The sequence below is a fragment of the Diospyros lotus genome, chromosome 2 (assembly GCF_014633365.1).
Source record: "Diospyros lotus cultivar Yz01 chromosome 2, ASM1463336v1, whole genome shotgun sequence".
Lineage (NCBI taxonomy): Eukaryota > Viridiplantae > Streptophyta > Magnoliopsida > Ericales > Ebenaceae > Diospyros > Diospyros lotus.
The window spans coordinates 6,863,857-6,887,408 of NC_068339.1; the positions used below are offsets into that span (position 1 = coordinate 6,863,857).

The 23,552-nt window shown below is 39.3% G+C and overlaps 1 protein-coding gene across 1 annotated transcript; it reads right to left on the reverse strand.

The window, feature by feature from the left end:
- Positions 1 to 1,392: 1,392 nt before the first annotated feature.
- Positions 1,393 to 23,317, reverse strand: LOC127795874 (pachytene checkpoint protein 2 homolog). Its single transcript, XM_052327828.1, has 14 exons — positions 23,045 to 23,317; positions 22,900 to 22,963; positions 22,571 to 22,677; positions 22,397 to 22,464; positions 21,838 to 21,941; positions 21,650 to 21,754; positions 4,731 to 4,820; positions 4,541 to 4,620; positions 3,342 to 3,407; positions 3,186 to 3,256; positions 2,984 to 3,074; positions 2,278 to 2,405; positions 2,064 to 2,192; positions 1,393 to 1,966 (listed from the first exon to the last, which is right to left on the reverse strand). The coding sequence occupies exons 1-14, from the start codon at positions 23,214 to 23,216 to the stop codon at positions 1,799 to 1,801; spliced, it is 1,443 nt and encodes a 480-aa protein (XP_052183788.1). The 5' UTR covers positions 23,217 to 23,317; the 3' UTR covers positions 1,393 to 1,798.
- Positions 23,318 to 23,552: the final 235 nt, after the last annotated feature.

The following is a 23,552-nucleotide window of genomic DNA, read 5'->3' on the forward strand; positions in this document are numbered from 1 at the left end:
TTCTCGTTCTCATTCTCATTCCGTTTCTGATATTCATACAACATTAGACATTCCTTATCTTCGAAATGTAAACTGTCATGGAAGTCTACTTAGCAAAAAAGGAAAAAATAAAGAAAGAAACATGAACTGTCATGACAACGAGAAACTGAGAAATATGACAACATGACAAGTAATACAGAAACTGAGAAAAAACCCGCAATATAAATAAATAAATAAATTGAAAGAAGAGAGGACAACTAATAGCAGATCGATGAAGTAGCTAGCTAATATATATCGGACCAGGACGGCTTGATTCCCCTTTGCATGGATTGGCGACCATGCATCTCATCTCATCTCATGATATGCTCAACTTGGAGAGGCCTCCAAAATCGCCACTAATGGACAACTTGAAGAAGAGCCGCCCAACTCATCAAAATGATCAGAGGAGATGATCAGCCTCATCAACCGCTTATCATAAGCAAGAAGAATATCCATTATTATGAAACACAGTCAAGAAGTGAAGCTATATATATATATATATATATAGAATATGCAGCAAGGATTGAGCACACACACACACATATATATATATATATATTATACATATACCCGCGCGCATGCATGGCTTTCTTGACTGCACAGTGCCGGGTGGCACGTTTCCACAGGAAAATGAAAAGGAGAGATTGGGAGAGGAGGTGGGGGCAGGGGGAGAGTGCGTTTTTTGAAGGCAAAGCATGGTTTCCTTAAAGCTGGGCCTCTTTCTTTCTTAAAGCATACCCTTCCAAAAGGCTCTTTCCCCTGTCCTGTTTGAATTTATGGCTCTTGTGTTCTTTTTTGGATGCCTTGTTCCATAAGGGTTATTATTCCTTCAAATTTTACATTTTTGACTTCTCATACACACTTGAAATGGTTTTAATTCATTGAATTAATTGGTGGCCTCAAAATAAAATAAAATGAACATTTTTTTTTTACTATTCCAGTTTAACAAATAACAACATTCAAGTTTAATCGTTTAGAACTTCTTTGAAATTAGAGGTGATTTTATTTTATTTTTTAAATTTTCAAATATATTAAAACCTTTTTTTGAAGACCTATATACATATAGATCAGAATATATATATTGAGAAAATATTATAGTTTGGTTTACAACTCATGAATGATGTGATGAACAGTATTTTTTTATGGATGTAGGTACAAAGTAAAAAATCAATAGAACAATTGTACCGCATCTGCAATGTCCATTTTAAATTTAGCCCTTAAGAAAGAGGGGAGGCTAGTGGTGTGTGATGGAAGCCCATGGCTGTCCGGTGTAATTTTAAAAGTATCAAAGTATTCGGCAGCCTATCACGACCCAACACTTTTTAGTGCAAGAGGCAATCGTATATCAAAAGTTACTTCATATTCCTATTGATATATGCCTTCGTAAGAGGTACAGACTCCAGTCCCTGTTCTATGTTGCTCTTGACTATCAGAAGCATAATATTCAATTCTCTCCATTCCTTACAATCAGTTAAACCTCATTTCCCCACTATAATTATCAAAAGCATAATGTTGTCGTGCATTTGTGGTCTTTACAAAACTAATGGGTGATAACTGCAATGGATATGAACATCTGCTAACATATTCATTACAAGTACTAGGTAGGAGTACAAGTTGGAAGGGTTGTTATAAAGAACTAGGTTTGAGTAACTAATGCTGGGGAAGCTATGCCATAATCTAAGCTTTCTCTGTACTATTACTATTATATAACTCACCAATATCTTGAATATATGGGGCCGGAAGGAACTTCATATGCCAAAGATAAATATTTTATCGATGATCATCCAGTAAAACCCACGTGTTGATTGTAGTCTGGTAGCTCAGAATGCTCCCTCTTAGCAGTATTGATCATTGTGGACAAGAATCTGCCAGGGTCACAATTCCAAGGGTTGGCAAGAGCCGCATGTGCTAAGAACGGAAGCTTTCTCAAAGATCTCCCACTCATCCCCTGCAATTATAAACAGAATATACATAATCACTCCTTAAAGATCGCTTTAAGTCCATGTTGAAGTCAATAAGCAAGGAAAAGAAAATTCATCTCAGACCTCACATGCTTCTGCGGCTTCAAGCAATTGTTTCGACAGATACAGTGGGGTTTCAGAGTCCAGTGTTGTTGGCATATTCAACTTCTCTTTCAAGCTAGCATAGTTTGGAAGTATGGCTTGATTGCCATCCTACAGTGTTGGCGATAAACAATCCAGTGGAAAATTAGCATTAAGTGTTAATTTCTGAAAAGGATGTCAAGATAAGAAATTGCACCTGAAAATTTGCTACGATTCCAGTTCTTAACAGCTCCTGCAAGCAGGACCTTAGTATTTCATAGCGTGCTTGAAGAGTTGGAGGTCCAACGTATGCTTTGATATCAGCTCGATCAACAAAAGCTATATCTGCAACACAGCAAGTAGTGAACTACATCAATATGTTCTCAAAGTTACTCCTTGATAGAAAATGTGCTTTCTAAAAGAGGCAAGTGCACATAAAAAATGGACAGGAGACCTTCCTAAAAATAGAAAGGCAACAAAAGGCATATAAGTAGTGTTTATATTATGTATATTGACATTCAGTAAGTAATAATATCTATCTAGATCCCGTTTGTTCACATGATTTCGCAACCAATGTACCGACATGGATGAAACATGGAAAATTGACAGCAGAAAACAGTCTCCGCATGTTAGGATTGCTATATCATTTCCATACAATAAAGTTACTGTAGATCCAACGATGTTTACATTGCGGATTGGATTGCATGGTCCAATGGATGAGTTTCACTTTGTTATGCTGAATTCTGACACAATATAACAAGAATCTCAACAGTAATTTGTGGCAATAAAAGACAATAGCCAATTTACATGTCAGATTATACAACCAAGGGCTAGTTCAGAAACTGCAGGGAAGGAAGATGATTTAGGAATTTAATGCTAATTACAACATAATCTAGAAGACCCAAAGTTTATGATGGACCTACCAATAGCAGCAGTAATATTGGATGTTGTAAGAATAATTACATTGGGTGAGGATTTCAATTTGTCCATCTGGGTTAGAAGAGCATTCACAACCTAAGAAACCACATACAAGTTCCAACATGAATTAGAATGTAAGCCAGCATGGTACAATTCAAACATCCACGAATGTTAAGATTTAGCTTGGATATGCAAAAGACAAGATACCCGGAGAGAGTCTGAAGGCTCAGAACCAGACAAAGCAGCCTTTCTAGCAGCAGCTAGGCTTTCAACTTCATCTACAGAATCACCACATTAAATAATTGAACACTAAGACATGGTATGATGAGCAAAAACGACAAACCCTGGTAAAATAGAACTCACCAATTAAAACAAATACCAGATTATTTTCTTCCTCCACCATGTCTTGAATTTTTTGGAACAGTTTTGCTACCTAAAATTGAGAATAGAAGAGAAACCATAAACAAGACTAGCTGACCCCAACCAAGTAAAACAGGTGATCAGACTTAAAAGGCCAAATAAGTTTTCAAAATAAGCTGCAACAGTAACACATCATAATCAAGTATTCTAGAGAGTTGACACAGCTGAAATTTAAAGAATAAATGCTTTCCACAAATTTGAACAGATAAAGAAGTTGTATACAACCAAATTTCAGAACCAAACAGATCAATGTACATTAATTGGGTTAGGTTCAGTTTTTGTACATAAAAGAATCAATTTTCGGTTCAGTTTTAATGCTAGTATTTCAGTTTTTAAATAAATACATTGATTTGACCAAAATCTATTATTATTTGACAAAAATATACCACTAAGTTCTATGTGATTTACAAAATTGTCATTACCATAAACTTAAAACTGATATCTGTCACAACAATTGCACTTATTAAAATGTCTTAGATTCCTAATAAAATTTATTAACATTGGCTACTTTAAATAAAACTCAGTTATTTGGGTTAATATGATTAAATCAGGCTTTTAGAATTTCAGTTCAGTTTGCTTTTGTTGTATATAAGTTTGGTTAATTTGATTCAGTTGCCAAATCACTCCATTATCAACTGAAATACTCACCCTTAATCTCAACTTTATGCTACCCTATCATCTCATGTATTTGTCCCTTTAACTCAATATCTACTAGTTTCCTTATCTCAGTGACATTTATTTCCCTATCATGTATTTCTTAGCTGCCTAACATTTGTATGATAAAGCATGGTTGGTCATATATATGTCCACTAAATTTTTTCTTTAATCTAATGGGTTTATATTTGATCATATAAAACACCAGGTCTGTTCAGGAAAACTGTAACTCAAATGGAAAGTCGCTGTCTAGAATGCTGGAAAGTTAGCTGCAAACTAAATGGCTCATCTACAAGAAATAATCTCCAGCAAAAACAGAATTCCCTGTCCAAAAATAGAGCTTACGTCAAATTGAAGTTCATGTATGAAACCTTGACCAGTTACAGGGGGGTGTCAATTATAGTTGAATAATTTATATGCAATTAAAATTTACCAGTAAAAGGATGCAAGAATAGATGAAAGATTTAAATACTGCAACACCAAACCACCTACCAACTTGCCACTTTCAGAAAACCATTTGCTGAACAAAGAATGTGCATTAACTTCAACCAGTTGGCACTGCGGGTATCTGATTTCGGAAATATGTAAACCAGACACTAAATTATTCTAAATATATGTAGCATATTTAACGATGCATTATGAGAATACAGTAATCAAACAAATGTTCCAAAGAAAAACCTGGAGCTGAAACGTATGGATAGTTTTTGGGCTAACGCCTTGCATAAAGATGTTTTCCCAGTCCCAGGAGGTCCATGTAGAAGAATGATACTGCAAACGGAATAAAAGGATCATTTGATTACACATCTGATGATAAAACATCAAAATGTTTCACCTATACCTTTAGTCATGTCATCCACATCTCATGACTAAAGACACATGATAATAACATGTCACAACCTAAGGGTCCATTTTTGTAATTTTTCAAAACTTTTACAAGTACTTAGTTGGCTAACTGATTCGGTTATGTTGTAATGACCCTTAGACCCTCACGAGTGGCTGTAACCACCAGAGGCATGGCCTATAAAGGTTTAGATGCTTGAGGATGGGAATTCATTCGCAGAAATAATATTGAATTCTTTCCCTCCAATTTCCTTTCTCAATTCTCCCTCTAATTTCTCTCTCTTTTCCCCCCTTTTTCTCTCTTCCTCAATTCTTTTATAGCTTCGGAAACTCAAGTCTCGATCCAGAGACTTGTCAATTGGTATCAGAGCCGGTTGTCCTAGGTTGTGATTCTGGAGTAGGAGTCGATTATCAGAGAAGCTTGAACGACGAAATTCGAAATGGCAGAGGGCACACGAATAAAGCAACAAGAGAATCGAATTAAGGTGGAGTATGGGCTAACGAAGACGCAAGAAGCGGTGACCCAAAGTAGAGAGGAGGTGCGATCCATTAGGGAGGAGCTGCGGGAGGACATAGCAGCTTCCCGAGAGGGTGTGCTGAGAGTATTAGCCTGACAAAGGGAGTCGATGAACCAACGGATCAACAGCGTGATCAACATGTTGTCCGCACTCCCTCAATTCCAATTACCACCGAAGTTTCCCCCTCAATTAGTATCGGAGACCGGGACTTCCGGACAAGGAATACTACCGAGGCCTCAGGGAGCAGGGGAGGCTGATAATTCACACATGGAGGAGACCGGCAATCAAGTAAGGCACTTGAATTATCCTAGAACTAACCAAGGACCCTTGCCGAGACTAGAGATACCTCTGTTTGAGGGATCTAAATCGAGATGGTAGATCCGTAGGTGCGAGAGGTACCTCCAACTCTACAGTGTCCCTGAAAACCAACAGATCACGTTAGCCTTGGCCTATCTTAACGATGTGGCCGATTGTTGGTATCAAGGATGGTCCAGATCCAAGGGTATGGGGGCGAGATGGATAGATTTTGCAAAGGAGATGTGTGTCAGATTCAGGGAGAGAAATATGGCCGACGTAATTGAGGAGTTTAACAAGTTGAGGCAAGAAGGGACGGTGACTGATTACCAGGAAAAGTTTGAGGAATTGAGGTCATTATTAATGTGGAGTGCTCAACCCACGCTCACCGATCAATACTTCATCTCTAGTTTCATTAGCGACTTTAAGAATGAGTTAAAATTGATGGTGAAAATGATGTTAGCCACGATAAGGGTAGCAGCAGAGAAGGCAAGGCTATAAGAACTCACGCTTGAAGCCATTTTTAGGAGGAACAAGACGATGACCAAGTCGTTTCCTACGGGAAGGGCCTTCAATGGGGGAACTTCGAAGGCTATGGTGCCCGTACTAGCTTCGAGAGGGCAAAACAGGGGATCCAATGTTGTGGCAAACAAGAGCACCACCATGGATCAGAGGAGAATGTTGGGTTTATGTTTCAAGTGCGGGGAGAAATATAGTCAAGGGCATCAATGAAAAAGACAATTGTTTAACATGGAAGGAGGGCAGGACAAAGAAGAAGAGTTGGACAAGGAGGAAGAAGAAGACGAGAAGGAGGAACCACTATCAGAAGTTCTTGAAAAGGAACAAGGATCGGAGGGTGGGGAGATTTCCTTCCACGCCTTAAAAGGGGTCCTACAAGGAAGATAATCAAAGTTAAGGGCCACGTGGGAAAGAAAAAGCTCATGGTGCTAATAGACAGTGATAGCACCCATAGCTTCCTAAATGAAGCTACAGCCAAGGAAATTGGGGTGTAAGATGACCCACACTACTCCTCTATCAATGACTGTGGCCAACGAACACAAAATGAACAACCATTGTAAATGTGTGGATTTCATGTGGATGATGCAAGGAAACGAGTTTAAGACTGATCTGAGGGTTTTGGAGTTGGGCGGTTGTGATGTTGTGCTCGGTGTGGATTGGATGAGGACGATTAGCCCATTAACCTTTGACTTTAACAAGCTGGAGGTAACTGTGGAAATGGGCTATAGTTAACGTTGGTGGAAAGTTTGGAAAAAGGGGTGTGCAAAATGATCAAGGGAAGTAAGCTACAGAAGTTGCTGGTGAAAAAAAGGGGGACAGATATGCCAGCTCTATTCAATACATGCCATTGAGGGAAAAGAATCAGACCAAACAGCAAAGTATTTATCAGAAGAGAGGAAAGACTCCCACATTCCCCATTATGATATAACTACTACTTTAGATAGCTTGCATGTACTGATGGAAAACTTTAAGGACCTATTTCATGAACCAAATTCCCTACCTCCCCGAAGGCCCTTGGATCACACCATACCCCTTAAAACTCATACCACTCAAGTGAACATTCGGGCCTATCGATACTCATTTACACAAAAGGCAAAGATTGAAAAACAAATCTCTAGCATGCTAGCTACTTCACTCATTCAACCTAGCCAAAGTTCATTTTCATCCCTTGTTTTGTTGGTGAAAAAGAAATATGGGACTTGGAGATTTTGTGTTGACTATCGTCAACTCAATTCTCACACCATCAAAAACAAATTTCCCATTCCCCTCATCAATGACCTACTTGATGAATTGGTAAGAGCCAGGATCTTTTCTAAACTTGATCTGAGGTCCAGTTACCATCAAATTCGAATGAAACCCACAGATATTCCAAAAACAACATTTTGCACTCATCAGGGCCTATATGAATTTGTTGTCAAGCCCTTTGGGCTGACAAATGCACCAACCACCTATCAAGCCCTTATGAACCAAATATTTGCTCCCTACCTCCGAAAATTCATCCTAGTGTTCTTTGATGATATTCTCATCTACAGCCTGAACATGGACCAACACCTAGCCCATCTTAAAACCACATTTGAGGTCCTTAGAGCTAACCATTTGTATGTCAAGCTATCCAAATGTATTTTTGCCAAAAATAAGATGGGCTATTTGGGGCACATCATATCGGGAGAAGGAGTCAAAACCGATCCCAGCAAGGTCACAACAATGGTGGAGTGACCTAGACCCCCGGACAATGAGGGAACTTAGGGGATTTTTGGGATTAACAGGCTACTATCGCAAATTCATAAGACACTATGGAGTAATTAGCCGGCCCCTGACAGATTTTCTTAAGGAAAGGTTGTCAGATTCGCAAGGATCTGGCAATGCTTTGAGAACTAATCTCTCCCGAATGGTAGAGATCACAGTAAGAACGAAAAAGATCTTGTGAAAGGGAGGGAAAAGAATTAGAAGAATAGAGAGAGAAATGGAGAAGTAGATTGAGAGGGAAATTCAAAATTCTCGATAGCTCCAAGAATAAGGTTGGCCACAATTTATAGCCTTCCCTCGCATGCTACATCTCCTGCCCAAAATAACCGCCTAAGTAACACGACTCACTACTGTCCCTATACAATGGTTTATAGCGTCTTCTTCCCATTATTTTTATTTATTACAGTATGCCCCCAGGTACATGACAAATACCCTCCCATTGAGACATTTCTTGTCCTCAAGAAATGGTTAGAAGACTAGCAGCTCTTGGAAACTGCTTAAGTAAGTCCGAGAGGTACTCCCAAGTACTGTCGTCGATTGGCATGCTGGACCACTGCACCAGCACTTGCATGATTAGGGCGTCGTGTTGATAAATGACTCTGCAATCTACAATGGCAGTTAGTTTTGGGGGAACTTAGAGTTGAGGGTTCTTTGGGGTAACTGGACACTGACCAGTTGGTTCTCCATTGACTTCTTCAGTAGTGAGACATGAAATACTGGGTGGATTTGAGTTCCCTCCGATAGCTGTAGTTTATAGGCTACATTTCCCATCTTAGCCACAATGGGAAAGGGACTAAAGTATCTGGGACTCAACTTAGAGATAGGGCCTGGAATTAAAGATTTGAGATGGGGTCCCTTTAGCTTAAGGTAGATTGTCTCACCCACATTGAATGTTCTTTCACTCCTTCCTTTGTCTGCCATTTGTTTCATCCGATTCTGGGCCATAGCTAAGTCATTTTTCAGTTGTTGGATCTGCTGCCTTTGCTGCAAGTGTTCATTCGTTGCAGCCACACTAGTAAGGCCAAGAAAGACTAGTAATAAAGGGGGCTTGTAGCCAAAGAGGGCCTCGAAGGGTGTCATTTTAATGACACTGTGATAGGAGGAGTGATACCACCACTGTGCAACTAAGATCCACTTATGCTAGCCTTTTGGGTGCGTGAAACACAAGCACCTGACGTATGTTTCAAGGCATTGATTGACTCTTTCGGTCTATCCATCAGTTTGAGAATGATAGGTAGAAGAGAGATTTAGCTTAGCTCCCAATGATTTCATTAGCGACTACCGTAGAAGGCTGGTGAAAACCTTGTCTCGGTCTGACACTATAGTCTTTGGCACCCCATGCACTTTCACCACTTGATCTAAAAAAACTCGAGCTACTTCATGTGTCGTGTAAGGATGACTAAGGGCCATAAAATAAGCAAATTTGGAGAACCTGTCCACCACCACAAATATGAAGTCCTTCCTCTCCAACCTTGGAAGCCCTTCAATGAAGTCCATGGAAACACTCTCCCACGTCTGCCCCAGAATGTTCAGTGGTTGTAAAAGCCCTAGATAGGCCACGGTCTCAGATTTGCATCTCTTACACACATCACATGCAAGGACAAACTTCATCACCTCTTCTTTCAACTTAGGTCAGCTAAACAGTTCCTACCACCAAGAAGGGATTCGTGTAAGGCCTGCGGTATCCTTCGCTTTAGTTCTATGCTATTTCCTACCACCAGTCTACCTTTGAATCTTATCACCCTATTTGCCAGCGTATACCCCACTTCACTTGCAGGAGCAATTATTAGTTGTTCCAAAAGAGTCTTGGCCTGCTCATCCCCCTCATAACTCTTAGCCACCTCTTGACACCATTCTGAAACTAGAGCTAAGATAGCAGCAGTTATCCCATCTTCAGGGCATCTAGACAAAGCATTTGCCGCAACGTTCTCCTTCCCCTTTTTGTATTATATTGTGTAGTTCAAGCCCATTAGTTTAGTCATCCCCTTCAAGTGGGTGTGAAGTTTCTATTGTAGTAGAAACTTCAAACTCTCACGATCCGCTTTTATAATAAACTTGTTTCCCTCCAGATAATGCATCCATTTTTCCACTGCAAAAATAACGGCTAACAACTCCTTTTCGTACACGCTGAGGCCCATATGTTTTGGAGCTAAGGCCTGACTTATAAATGCTAAGGGCCTGCCTTCTTGCACGAGCAATGCCCCTATGCCCATTCCACTAGCATCTCTCTCCACCACAAATGTCTTGCTACAATCAAGAAGGCCGAGCACTGGGGCCTGACTCATAGCTCTCTTTAGTGACTCAAAAGCGGCTTCTGCCTTATGATCCCACTCAAGGCTATCTTTCTTCAATAAATCTATAAGTGGCCTACTTATGCCTCCATACCCCTTCACAAACCTTCTACAATAACCGATCAATCCCAGAAAACCCCTTAGGGCCTTAACAGTTGTCGGTTTTGGCCAGTTGGTCATGGTAGCCACTTTTTTTGGATCTGTACTCACTCATTGGCATGATATGATATATCCCAAATACTCCACTTGGCTTTGGGCGAAGGCACATTTTGATCTCTTAATATACAACTTGTTGTTCTTAAGAATTTCAAATGTAGTCCTCAAATGTTTTAGGTGGAGTTCAAACGTTGGGTTGTATATAAGAATATCATCAAAGAATACAAGAATAAAATCTCTGACGTATGGCTCAAAAATCCAGTTCATTAGAGATTGAAAAGTGGCTGAGGCATTTGTCAAACCAAAGGGCATGACAAGGAACTCATAATGGCCCTAGTGTGTTCAAAATGCAATTTTGGGAATGTCCATGGGATTCATCCGGATTTGGTGGTATCCGAATCTCAGGTCCAACTTAGAAAAGATAGTGGCATGTTTAAGTTCATCTAGTAGGTCATCAATGAGTGGGATGGGAAATTTGTTTTTGATGGTTATTTTGTTTAGCTTGCGGTAATCAATACAAAATCGCCAAGAACTGTCTTTTTTTTTTTTTACCTGCAACACTAAGGATGCAAAAGGGATGTGGCTGGGTTTTATGAGGGATTTGTGGAGCGTCCCTTTAACCAATTTTTCGATCTATGGTTTTTGGTTAAGAGGGTAATGGTAGGCACGAATATTAACAGGTTCTATGTGGGGTTTAAGGTTGATGGTGTGCTCAATGGCTCGATTTGGGGGTAGAGATTGAGGCTCTACAAATAAATTCTCAAATTCAACAAGGAGTATATTAAGTAGATCAAAATGGTGTACCTTAGTGTTAGATGGGGGTGAACTTCTGATGGTTAACACGAACCCCCCTTCTGTTCTTAGCTCCCCTTCTCCTTCCTTTGTGGCCTGAATAGAGAACAACTGAGCCACTTGGTTCATCTTGTGTTTGAATAGCCTATGTAAACCCTTTGCATACCCCCACCTCCTTGCTGCCTCTCAGTGTCATCTTCCTTCCCTCGTTCTCAAAGGTCACCTCCATTTTGTTGAAGTCAAAGCAAATTGAGCTAACATTTTTCATCCATTCGACCCCCAAGACTACATCACATCCTCCTCATTTTAGTAGCCTCAAATCGACCTCGAATCCCTCTCCCTGCATATCCCAACAGAACCCTACACATGCAAACTTGCTCATCACCTTAGTTCCATTAGCCACCGTCACTGTCAATGGTTGAGTGGGAATTAGAGGGCATTTCAACCTCCTAGTTGTGCCCTCATCCAAGAAACTATGGGTACTTATAATATCCTAATATTTTGAGAATAATAATAATTATTTTTTTTGTATTTAAAATATTTTTTGGCCTCCATTAGAGATTAAATTGAAAAAAACTAATGGACTTAGAGTTAGTAGGCTAAGTTGAAAAATGAAAGGCCAAGTAAATGGGCTAAGAGTTAGTGAGCTAAGTTAAAAAAATGAAAAACTAAGTAAATGGGCTTAGAGTTAGTGGGCTAAGTAGAAAAAGGGAAATGCTAAGTAAATGAGCTTAAAGTTAGTAGGCTAAAAAAGTGGGAATAAAATTAATGAACTAAATGAAAAAATAATCTATTTAAAAGAAGATTTAGTGAAAAATAATTAAAGATGATGCGTGAAATAATTGAGAAATGTGGGAGACAAAATAAGGTGTGAACAAATAATTAAAGATTATGAGTGAGATTTAGTGAAAAATAATTAAGAAATGTGACAGAATAATTAAAAATGATAGGTACATAATTGAAAAATGTGGGAGACAAAATAGGGTGTTGACAAATAATCAAAAATAATTGGTGAAATAATTGAGAAATGTGGGAGACAAAGTAGGGTGTGGATAAATAATTAAAGATCATGAGTGAGATTTAGTGAAAAATAATTAACAAATGTGACAAAATAATTAAAGATAGTGGGTCACTACAATTATGCTAATCTTAACTCAACCATCTATAAATAGAGAAAACTTGAAAGGTTTGAGGACTTAGATTAGAAAAAGAAATGTTGTAAAAAATAAAGATTTGAAAGTGAGAGAGAGATTTGAAAAAAAGAAACAAAAAAAAAATATAGAGAGAAAGATATCAAAAAATTTCTAGAATAAATTCTATAAGTTAGGTTTAGTAGTTCGTGTGAAAATTTGTGACAAAAGGCGTTGGATACGCAAATCGAGGCTTTATCGTAGTATAGAAAAATACCAAATTGTTCCGCAGAAATGTGAGTTATCTTCGAAAATTTCTTCAAAAATTTCATAAATATGATAATGATATTTTAGAATTTTTGATGATGAAATTGTAAGAGAAATGCATGATTGGTATTTATTATGGATTTTTGAGGCTAGATGCTTGAAAATCAAAACTGAAAATGAGAAATAAATAGAACATGGATTCTGAAAATTATGAAGAAATTTTTCGGGTTTAGGAATATTGTTTTAGGAATTATTGTGAAGAGAAATTGAGAAAATTTTATGATGAAGTATTTCTTTCATAATCTTGAGAAAATAATAGGAGGAAATGGGAGAAATTAGGAAAATTAGAGAAAATTAGAAATCTGATTTTCTTAAGTAATTATGATGTCCAAGGTACGTCAAGATTCATAATTGAATACGATTGGAAGTCTGACGCAAATTTTTAGGCAAAATTACGTTAGGGGCAAAATTGTCTTTTTGCAAGGTAAGCGGTACTATTCAACTGGATTTAGTTTATGAAAATGGCCTGTAAGTGGTTCCACCAAAACCTTATTTTATGTAAACATTTTCATCATATTCTCATGTCTTGATGTGAATATGTCATGTGGATTGCATTTATATGTATTGATGACAAAGTGTGCATATGAGCATGATGAGATTCACGGTCATACGTTGCATGAGTTTGAGATTAGATACTGGTGCCATTGCTTTTGCCAATGGTGCACCCATACACCCCGGTCTGGCAGGGAGACTATAAAAATGGCGAGTAATCTTAAGGTATAATCAACCCAAACATGAGAGTTATAATGTTATATGCATTGCATTCATACATATGTATTATGATGTACTCTTACTTAGATGATTCATCATCTAATGTGGGCCTTGCCCCTGGAACATTCAAACGTTCCAAATGAGATTTGCAGTGAAGACATAGAAGTGGATGAATTGTAAAGACGCAAGGCATTATGAAGTTAATTTCTGCATTTAGTTCCTGTATAAGGACCCGATCATGCTTTAAGTTATGATATGTTATGTTTTCAAGTTATGTTGGGAAAAAAAAACTTATGTCATGTTTCATGTTATGTTGAAGGACTTAAATATTATTGTTGAATAATCTTGTGTTACTAATTTCGTTGAGACAATCATGTAATATTATTAATGTTTGAGGTATGTTGAGGCTCGATTCTTACTTCCACTATTAATGATTACCTAGCCTAGCATATACAGAGTAAGTAAGCTAATGATAGGCAAGTAGTAGGGAAATTTTGAAATTATATCATAACGAGTTATTTAAAAAATATATATATATATAGTCAAATTTCCTAAGTTATAATATGCCCGTGGAAGTGGGGTGTTACAGTACTCCCACTATCAATTAAGATCGTCAGCTTACTCTCCTCCACTTGCCTTTCTACCTTAATTATTTTGATGTTGGTGAGTCCCTTAAGGGCATGTAGGGATGTCTTACCATTATCTTCTTCTTCTTGCATGTGTGATGTTTCCTCCTCTTCCACTGGATCTCCTTCTTCCCTTTCTAATAACAAGAGTTGTTTCCTGCATTGATGTCCCACGTAATACTTATCTCCACACCTAAAACAAAGGCCTGTTTGTCTCTTCTGTTCCATGGTCTTCCCTCCTTGGGAGTTAGGGGTTAGTAGGGCCAAATTCTTCATGCCCGAAGATCCCCATCCCCATTCCCTGGTAAAACTCCTGCCAAACAATGAATTCACTGGGACAACACTCCTATTCACTGCCTTTGCTTCTTTATCAATGCTTCCACTGCCACCTCGTGCAACCTAACACTGTCAGCAGCATGTTTGAGAGTACGTGGCCTTAGCACCTTCATCAGGGGTCTCTGTAATACCCGGGAAATTCTAAAAGACTCAAGGGTAAATTATCTTGAGGGTAAAAATGGAATTTAAGGATAAATAAAGGATATAACGGTAATTTATTACCGTATGAATGACCGAATCGACTGCCGAGAGTGCCCTGGAGCCGAGATGCCAAAAGAAAATGATGTGGCATTAACGAGCACTCCGAGATAGGATTTATGGTGCCAAAAGAAATCGAATCGGGAACAGTTTTCGGTACAGCTAAAATGCAACTGCCAATTAGGTTGCAATACCGAATTGTTATAGACGACTTCCCGAAAGTCAACGGAAGCTTGAGGGGGTTTCGGTTTTTCATAAGGAACAACCCTTCAGTGGTTTCAGGAAGAAACAAATGGGTTTAGGGCCCAAACAAAGATTCAGGCCTAAGTACAGTTTTCCGAAATTGTTAGAGGGAGGTCGAAACGATATTTTTTCCGAATCCTCAGGGATCAAATAGATGTTTTAGGACTTAAGGGTCTTAAATGAAATATTGGAAAGTTCAAGGGCTAAGTGAAAAGGGCCAAAAAGGTAAAGGCCAAAAGTTAAGGGGCCAAAATGCAAAAAGCCAAAAGTTGGCCAATGACTAGCACATGGCCGGTCGACCATGGCCGAAATGGACCACGGGGTTTCACGAGGCACTGTCGGGGGAGCATCTTTTGTAAAGGAGGATCCGACAATGGCCATTGGGTTGGCCAGAAAAGCAAGAAAAAGCGATCGAAAATGGTCGCGCGATCGAGTGGCTGCAAATCGCTTTTTGTGGTCGGGTAAGGCTCATTCCAGGGCCATATGAGGGAGGTAGATGCTCTAAGGCTCATGGGCTAACCGATCTGAGGCATCGAGGATGCCTATAAATAGGGGTTTCGTGATAGCCGAAAGTTAGGGTTTTTGAGCTTCAAATCGACCCACTTACTGAACGAATTGGCGTTCCATTTTAAGGGGCTTTTGTTGCCCATAGTGAGAGGAGAATTTCTGGTAAGTTTGATACATTTTGGTCGAGGTTTGAAGGGGTTTTGGGCTTTGCCGGAGACGGGTGGCGGTCGTCGTGGCCGAGTCTTCAAATGCCCAATAGGAGGTCTTCCGGTGCTCTTTTGAGGCTCAAGCTTGGCCAGGAGGATCGACTGAAAAAGGGGGAGAAAATGGCATCAAAATCCAGCATGGCCGGTGCCAGAAAAGATGCCCGGCGCGTGAGCCACACGCGCTGGTCAACAAGCGCAGCCCATGCGCCAGCGCATGGGGGCCTAGAAAAATGTGAAAAAAATCCATAAAATTCTAGAAAAATATTTTATGGAGATCTGTGCAAAAAGTTTTGAAGTTCGGGTCCCCGATGTCTCGATTTTCGCACCAAAGAGTCTCGTTTTGCGTGAAAACGCAACATCCGGGTAAGTTCAATATTTTTCCTTGGAAGTTTATAGTCTATAATGAATTATTGTGAAATTAGATTTAAGAAAATAGTCTCGAGGTATTTGTTGGAATTTTCAGAAAGGAAAAATGAAAGAAAATGAAGGAAAAATGAAATAAATGGAATATTGAGGATATTTAGTGATTAAATATTATTTTATGTTTGAAGTAATCAAGATGATGTGATTGGTGCAACTTTCGAGAGTTGGCACGAGAATCGAGGCGATGCACGCTTTTCAAGAAAATGCAAGTTTATCTCAAATGGTGAGTTTTCCTATCCTACATGATATGATTGTTTATTATGCATGATATTTATAAAAGATATAATTGCTTATATATGCATAATATTTACGAAAGATATGATTCATTTTGTCACATTGCATTAAAAGTCGTGATAATTGCATGGCACGATATTATTGTCACATTGATATTTGTACATGGGAATGGAATGTCACCCCCAGAGTGTAACCGTAATTCCCCTAGGGCAATGATGGAATAACATTAGGCCTATCTTACAGAGATTCAGAATTTGCCTAGGATTCCGTGCCGGGCTGGTGGGCTTGGGAAGTTACATTAAGGGCAAACGTTATTCATGTTACCGCATCATGCATTCATATATATGTTTTGAACCCTCACTAGAAATTTCATCTTCTAATGGGTTATGCCCCCGGAACATTCAACGTTCCAATTTAGACTTGCAGGTTAGGCAAGGAGCAGGTTGAGATGAGACGGCATGTGATGGGGTGGCCGATGGATTCAGCGAGCTGACTCGAATATGTTTTAACTGATATTTTATTAATGATTAGCCTTGTTAGAATATTTTAGAATCTCCATGTATTTATGTATTTCAATATTGAGGATATGATATTAACTATGGTACGAATTCTTATGTTATAAATAAAGTGATTTGATTATGTACCATATCAGGTTTCGATTATCTATTCCGCATTTTTAATGATTTGCTGGGGGTTTTGTTTGGAATTCGGTACTTAAGGTTAAGTTATGTACCGAGAAAGAAAGAAAAAAATAATTTATGTATATTTTGTGCTCCAGCATAGTGACACGCTCGGTAAGAGAAAAGCGGAGTGTTACAATCTCAATTCCTTGTTCAAGCCACTTATGAAGCTTAAAACGAAATAAGCCTCAGTTAAGAAGGGGTTGCGGTTGAGCATTAAGGCCTTCAACTCCTCAAACCTAAGTTGGTACTCCATCACCATTCCAACCTGTTTGATTTTATTAAATTCTTCAACCACATCAAATAACCCCCAATCTCCAAACCTCTCACAGAATTCTTCTACAAAATCTTCCCACCTACAGAGTTCCTAGACCTTGGACCACCCTGATACCAAGTGTCCCCTGCATCATTAAGATACGCTGCTACCATTACTACCTTTTGCCTCTCTACCACTCGAACACCCTGTCACATCTCCTAACCTACCAGCAAGAATTTGTCCCATCAAACAAAGGAATTTCCGATCTCGGCATGGGCAAACCATGTGGATTGTGGTTTATCGGCACCTCTTGTCGTCGTTCCTACCTGATCTCCCCTGGTTCACCCTAATCTTCTCCCCCAACCGATGTCTCAATGTACCTCGAATTCCTTCCTCTCCCTGGCATCATTGGATCCGTTTTGCCTTGTCCGGGTAAAATCGGATCTATCCTCCCTCAAGGGGGAAAATCAGGTGGAATGCTTACTTGATGCTGCCTTGCAAACATCACCATAAATCCTTGTAGCTCCTCTCGGATCTGTGTTACCACCACATCCAGCTTCATGTCCATGGCAATGATCACCTCATGGTTCCTATCAGATCCCAACTCCAATTGATCTACCCTTGCCTGCAAATTTGCCATCGAGGATCTACATTGCTACACTTGAGCCTCCAATCCTTTCATCCATGTGCCTTCAGCCATTAACGTCTCCTTCGCACGCGAGTCCCAAAATTTGGCTTTGATACCAAATTGCCATATCCGCAAGGATCTGACAATGCTTTAAGAACTGATCTCTCCCGAATGGTAGAGATCACAGTAAGAACGAGAAAGATCTCGTGAAAGGGGGGGGGAATAATTAGAAGAATAGAGAGAGAAATGGAGAAGTAAATTGAGAAGGAAATTCATATTTCATTCAAAATTCTCGATAGCTCCAAGAATAAGGGCGGCCACAATTTATAGCCTTCCCTCACATGCTACATCTCCCGCCCAAAATAACCGCCAAAGTAACACAACTCACTACTGCCCCTATACAATGGTTTATAGCATTTGCTTCCCACTATTTTTATTTATTATAGTATGCCCCCAGGTACATGACAAAGGTTTAACTAGAACCCCCAAGCAGAAGCAGTTTTCTTAACTCTAAAGAATGCCATGACTCAAACCCCTTTGTTAGCCCTTCCAGACTTCACCAAGCTTACATCAACCAAGCTTTGGGACCTAAACACAAAGGTTGGAGCGTATACGACAAAGAGTTGCTGGCCATGTTGAAAGCAGTGGATAAATGGAGACATTACTTAGAGGGAAATCCGTTTGTAATTAAGACAGATCATGAAAGTCTAAGGTTCTTCTCCCAACAAAGGTTGCAGTCCCAATTACAAAGGAAGGGGGTGTCTAAACTAATGGGTTTGGACTACACTATTCTCTACCAAAAAGGTAAAGATTATGTAGTAGCAGATGCACTATCTAGGAAAGAAGTCAAAGAAGATGGGGACCAATGCTACGGCATTACTGTAGTAGCGCCGGAGTGGGTAAAGGAGGTGGAGCAAAGTTATGAACATACAGATTGGGCGCAATCCCTTTTACCCAAATTGGCGATTCAAACGGGGGAAGAAACGGCTACTCACTATCAAATGGTCTCATCAAATTTCAGGGGCGTTTGGTGATAGGAGATGATAAGGAGTTGAAGGAGAAGATTTTGAAGTCCCTACACTGCTCACCCCTTAGGGGGCCACTCAAGGATCCAAGCCACCTACCACAAGATAAGGCAACTGTTTTTTTGGCCAAGGCTAAAGAAGGATGTAGTGGATTGTGTTAGCCTGTGAAACATACCAGAGGTACAAACACGAGCAAGTGCCATACCATAGCCTACTGCAACCCTTAGAAGTGTCGGAGCAAGCATGGAAGATATCTCCATGGAGTTTGTGGAGGGCTTACCCAAGTCCGAAGGAAAGGATGTGATATTGGTAGTTGTTGACAGATTGACAAAATTTGGACACTTACTCAACCTAACACACCCCTTCTTAGTACAAGAAGTGGTCAGGGTGTTCTTAGATTCAGTTATCAAGTTGCATGGGGTCTCTAAAACAATTGTGTCCAACAAAGATAAGATCTTCACCAGCAGTTTTTGGCAAGAACTATTTAAGAAACTGGGAGTAGGTTTGCACCTGTCAACCGCTTACCACCCTCAATCTGATGGCCAAACAGAGAGAGTAAATCAATGCCTAGGGACCTATTTGAGGTGCATGTGCTTCACCAAACCAAGGAGTTGGAACAGGTGGTTACCACTAGCCCAATGGTGGTATAACTCTTGTTTCCATAGTGCAATCAAGAGGAGCCCCTTTGAGGCAGTGTCTGGGTAGAAGCCCCCCCTCCTACCAACTATAACGAGCGGTTCATCTAACTTGGCAGCAGTGGAACGCTACTTACAGCAGAGAAAGGAAATGCTCTATGTCCTTAAAAGAGAGCTAACTAATGCCCATGATAGGATGAAACAGGCTGCAAACAAAAGGAGGAGTGACAGGGATTTTGAAGTAGGGAAGAGGTTTTTGAAGGTGAAGAGGTTTCTGCAACAGCCTTTCACATCCACACCGATATCCAAGCTCAACCCAAGTATTTCGAGCCCTATATCATAGAAGCTAAGGTAGGGAAGGTAGCTTACAAACTGAAGTTGCCCGAAGGGATACATGTGCATCCCGTGTTCCATATTTCTCTGCTTAAGAGATCCATCGAACCAAGGGCATCTACGAGCCCGCAACTACCAGAGGTCGAAGCTAAATTGGAGGAACACCGGGAACCTAGGGCTATCCTAAACAAGAGGGTGGTACACCAAGGTGCAATGCCCCTCATTCAAGTTTTGGTCCAATGGTCGCACCACTAGCCCGACCATACCACCTAGAACTACCTCTTCGAACTGCTGAAGAAGTTCCCTAGAGCTACCAGCCTACTTTGAAGACTTCTTGAGGACAAGAATGTTGTTGAAGGGTAGGGGAGTGTCATGACCTAAGGGTCCATTTTGTAATTTTTCAAAACTTTTACAAGTAATCAGTTAGCTAACTAATTTGATTATGTTGTAATGACCCTTAGACCCTCACAGGTGGTTGTAATTGCCAAAGGCATGGCCTATTAAGGCTTATTTGCTTGAGGATGGGAATTCATTCACGAAAATAATATTGAATTCTTTCCCTCCAATTTCCTCTCTCAATTCTCCCTCCAATTTCTATCTCTCTTTTCCCCCCTTTTTCTCTCTTCCTCAATCCTTTTATAGCTTCAAAAACTCAAGTCTCGGTCCAGAGACTTGTCATAACAGTCTCAATAGCTCAGTAGACAGTAGCAGACTATTTAGACTGGTGAAAAATCTATTTCAAAGTGCAAACAAGCCTCCAGAATGGAAAAAAAGTAGCACCAAATTTTCACCACATTGCAAAAAATGATCACAGCACCACTTAAAAGCATCAAGGAATTTACTATGCCCTTGAAGGGGATCAAAAGAGTACGTAAAAGAAGTGCCACTGAACTATAAACAACTCAAATAACTCACATACAGTGGTTTTATTGTTGTTCATCGAACTACATTTGATCCTTATAGTTTAGAATGTTTGACTTATTAAGGCATTATTGTTTCGTAATTATAGAAGTCAAAATTGCAGAGAACTTGCAACAGGAGGAATAGTTGCAATAACAGAGTGATTCCTCAGCTTTGTACCCATTATTCCTAATACTTAAGAATATACAAGACAGATTTCTAATACTTAATCATCTATCAGAATGGAGCCCATGTTGTTGTTCTTATCTTACATAACGCAATACCTAAACAGGTGCTTCATCGAAAAGATATAATAGGATATTGGTTGATTTATTTTATTTTTTTTGTTCCATTTATCTTTTTGTTTAGATATTAGAGTTATATTTGGTTTAGGTTTTATCTTGTCAACTTTTTGGTAGGTTTTATCTTTGATTTTTTGTTTTTTCATTTTTTGCTTGACATCTTTGGTTATAGTTAGGATAGAATTTCATAACTATAATACAGTTAGAACTAGATTTTGCCTAGTAAATATGCATACAATATCTTATGAAATTCACTGCTTTGATTATCGAATACAAGTGAAATTGATTTCCTCTTCTGATTAGTCTCTCTCTCTCTCTCTCTCTCTCTCTCAAGCTTATTCTTCTTCTCTTCTTCCTCCCCTCCTCTTTCTTCTCCAATATTTCTTGTATTTCTGGTTGTTCCACATCAAGATATATCCTCACTTTAACTTCAGATTTCTTTTCCAGTTAGTAAAGTTTTTCCAGTCTAATTCAGAATACAAAGAACAGATATAGGGTCCTGAACAAGATATGTCCTATCACAACAATTAAGCTTTCTACATGTCCATAAAGAAACTTCAAAGGAAGAATCACTGAGGCAAAGACAGAAAAAAAGGGGACAAATATCAATTACTAAAAAAGAAAAAGATTATGCTGATAGCTAACTTCAAACTCTTTAAACCTTTGATTTTATTAACACATTCTTGTAGTAGATCATAATCTCTTGTTTTAACATTATAAAATTGGCAGGAGATTCCTCACCGGTTCCATGATATAAGGAAAGGGTCAACACCCTTTTCACTAAAGAGCAAAGCACTTGCTGCATACCGCAACAACCTCTGCTTGAGACTGGATTCATATATCAAGCTGCAAGAGCAAATATGTTTCTTGGTTTCTATATTCCTTGAGTTCAAGATAGGAGGGTAATGTGCATTAATTGCAAAGCAAACCTCTCCCACATGCCATCAAATTCTTGGGCAGGAAGAATCCACTCATTAAATGTAGAAAGTTGCCCGTCCCCGCTAAGTTCTTCGCATGGTCCTTCCTCGCTAAGCTGAGAATGAAACAATCAAATATTGGCTAAAAGCAAATGAGGCTAAAACTTGAAGGGCCAAAGATTCGTACAAATGACACAACTGAGAAAAGGCAAGCATAGTATCAAAATAATTAGAATTACTGATTCAAGTACTCTTGTCTCTCTAATTGGATATCTGAAAGTTACATTTCCAGAAGACATAGAAGAGAAACACCATTCTGGAAGGACCCAAGACTGAGAATGCAAACCATCCTAAAGACTATGGCAAAAGGATATAAAAGATTGTTACATTAAGAAACCAGAAAGATGATTCTATTTAATAAAAAACAATCAACTTTCTTCCAACTATACTCTATAGCCACACTTGATAGTGATGGGTTTTCTCCACATGGTGCCATATTCAAATTCAAAACTAAATTAGAAGGAAAATTTGTATTGCAACCACTAGGATGTTGTAATCAAAAGCGAATCACCTGAAAAACATGTACAGCAGGTTTGACTTGCCAGAATAGAAGAATATCATGGTTCTCCAACCACTCATCTACAATGGCCGATAACAAAGAATCAGACCTTATTTTCATGAAATTCTAGCAGAAAACCTCATTCAAAAAATAAAAACCTCATTCTGACAGTGAACAGGAACATACCGGTGTCACAGATGCAGATCCTTTGTACATTTTCTACCAGAAATGAATCTTCCAGGGGCACTGGAATTGGACCATCAACATAACTTAAACTCCTCTTCTCGAGCATTCTGAAAAACAGTTCAACCATATTGATAAAACCCACGTCATAAAGCATCTAATCTCCCAGAAATCACTGGACTTTAAGGCTGACAACAAGAATTGCATAACCCCCACAACTAACGATATCTAATACCGCTTATGAACCCTTGTCAAACAAAAGCATAGATCTCAATGGCCAACCGGTAACTAAACACAAATTTCCATATATTTTCAGAAATTCAAGTCCGTACCTCTCGACAGCTGACCGGACATCTTGAATGCGAGCTGTACTCGAGGGCTTCAGGCAGACTTCAACTGCAACGACGATTCAGAAAGAGTCAATCATTCAACCTTTGGGGGAAAAGAAAAATAGGGGAGTCATCTCGTAAATGTGACCTGAGACGATAACTTTATCTTCAGCGAGTACAGAAAAGGGAGCCGCGGCGGTCTCAGAGACGTCGCTGATCGGCTCGGAGGTGTCGTCGCATTTTTTATCCGAGGGGTCAGTGGTTTTTTGGTCCGGCGCGTCGGTGGCGTTAAGAAGAGAGATCTCCATTGGAGCACTCATTTTGATGCGAATTTTGGGGGATTCACACTCATCTTCTGTAGAGAGAAGTGGGAACCCTAGTCCATGAAAGGGGTTTTCTTTGAAAATGAGCGGGAAAATAATGCTTGTATGAAATCCTAAGATTAAAATGTTTCTGAAGATGCGATAAAATTATTATTAAATCGTCTCTACAGGGACATAGTCAATTGCACTCAAAAAAATGTCTCTACTACCTCCCAAAAAACCACCATATCACAAAAAAACAGTCTTCTTCTCATAACCTTCAATAACGTAGTCCAAGGGTCAAGCGAACATGAAAAAAAAAATTTCGCCCTCACGTTTGTAGTGTGTCAGTGT

Bases quoted from the DNA above. Each gene is read 5' to 3' on its own strand.
- LOC127795874 (XM_052327828.1), bottom strand. From the start codon at position 23,216: ATGAGTGCTCCAATGGAGATCTCTCTTCTTAACGCCACCGACGCGCCG. The intron at 22,465-22,570 runs GTATGTTCCTGT...CGGCCATTGTAG, and splicing joins GATCTGCATCTGTGACACCG to ATGAGTGGTTGGAGAACCAT. The intron at 4,821-21,649 runs GTGAGGAATCTC...TTCCGTTTGCAG, and splicing joins TTCCTTATATCATGGAACCG to TATCATTCTTCTACATGGAC.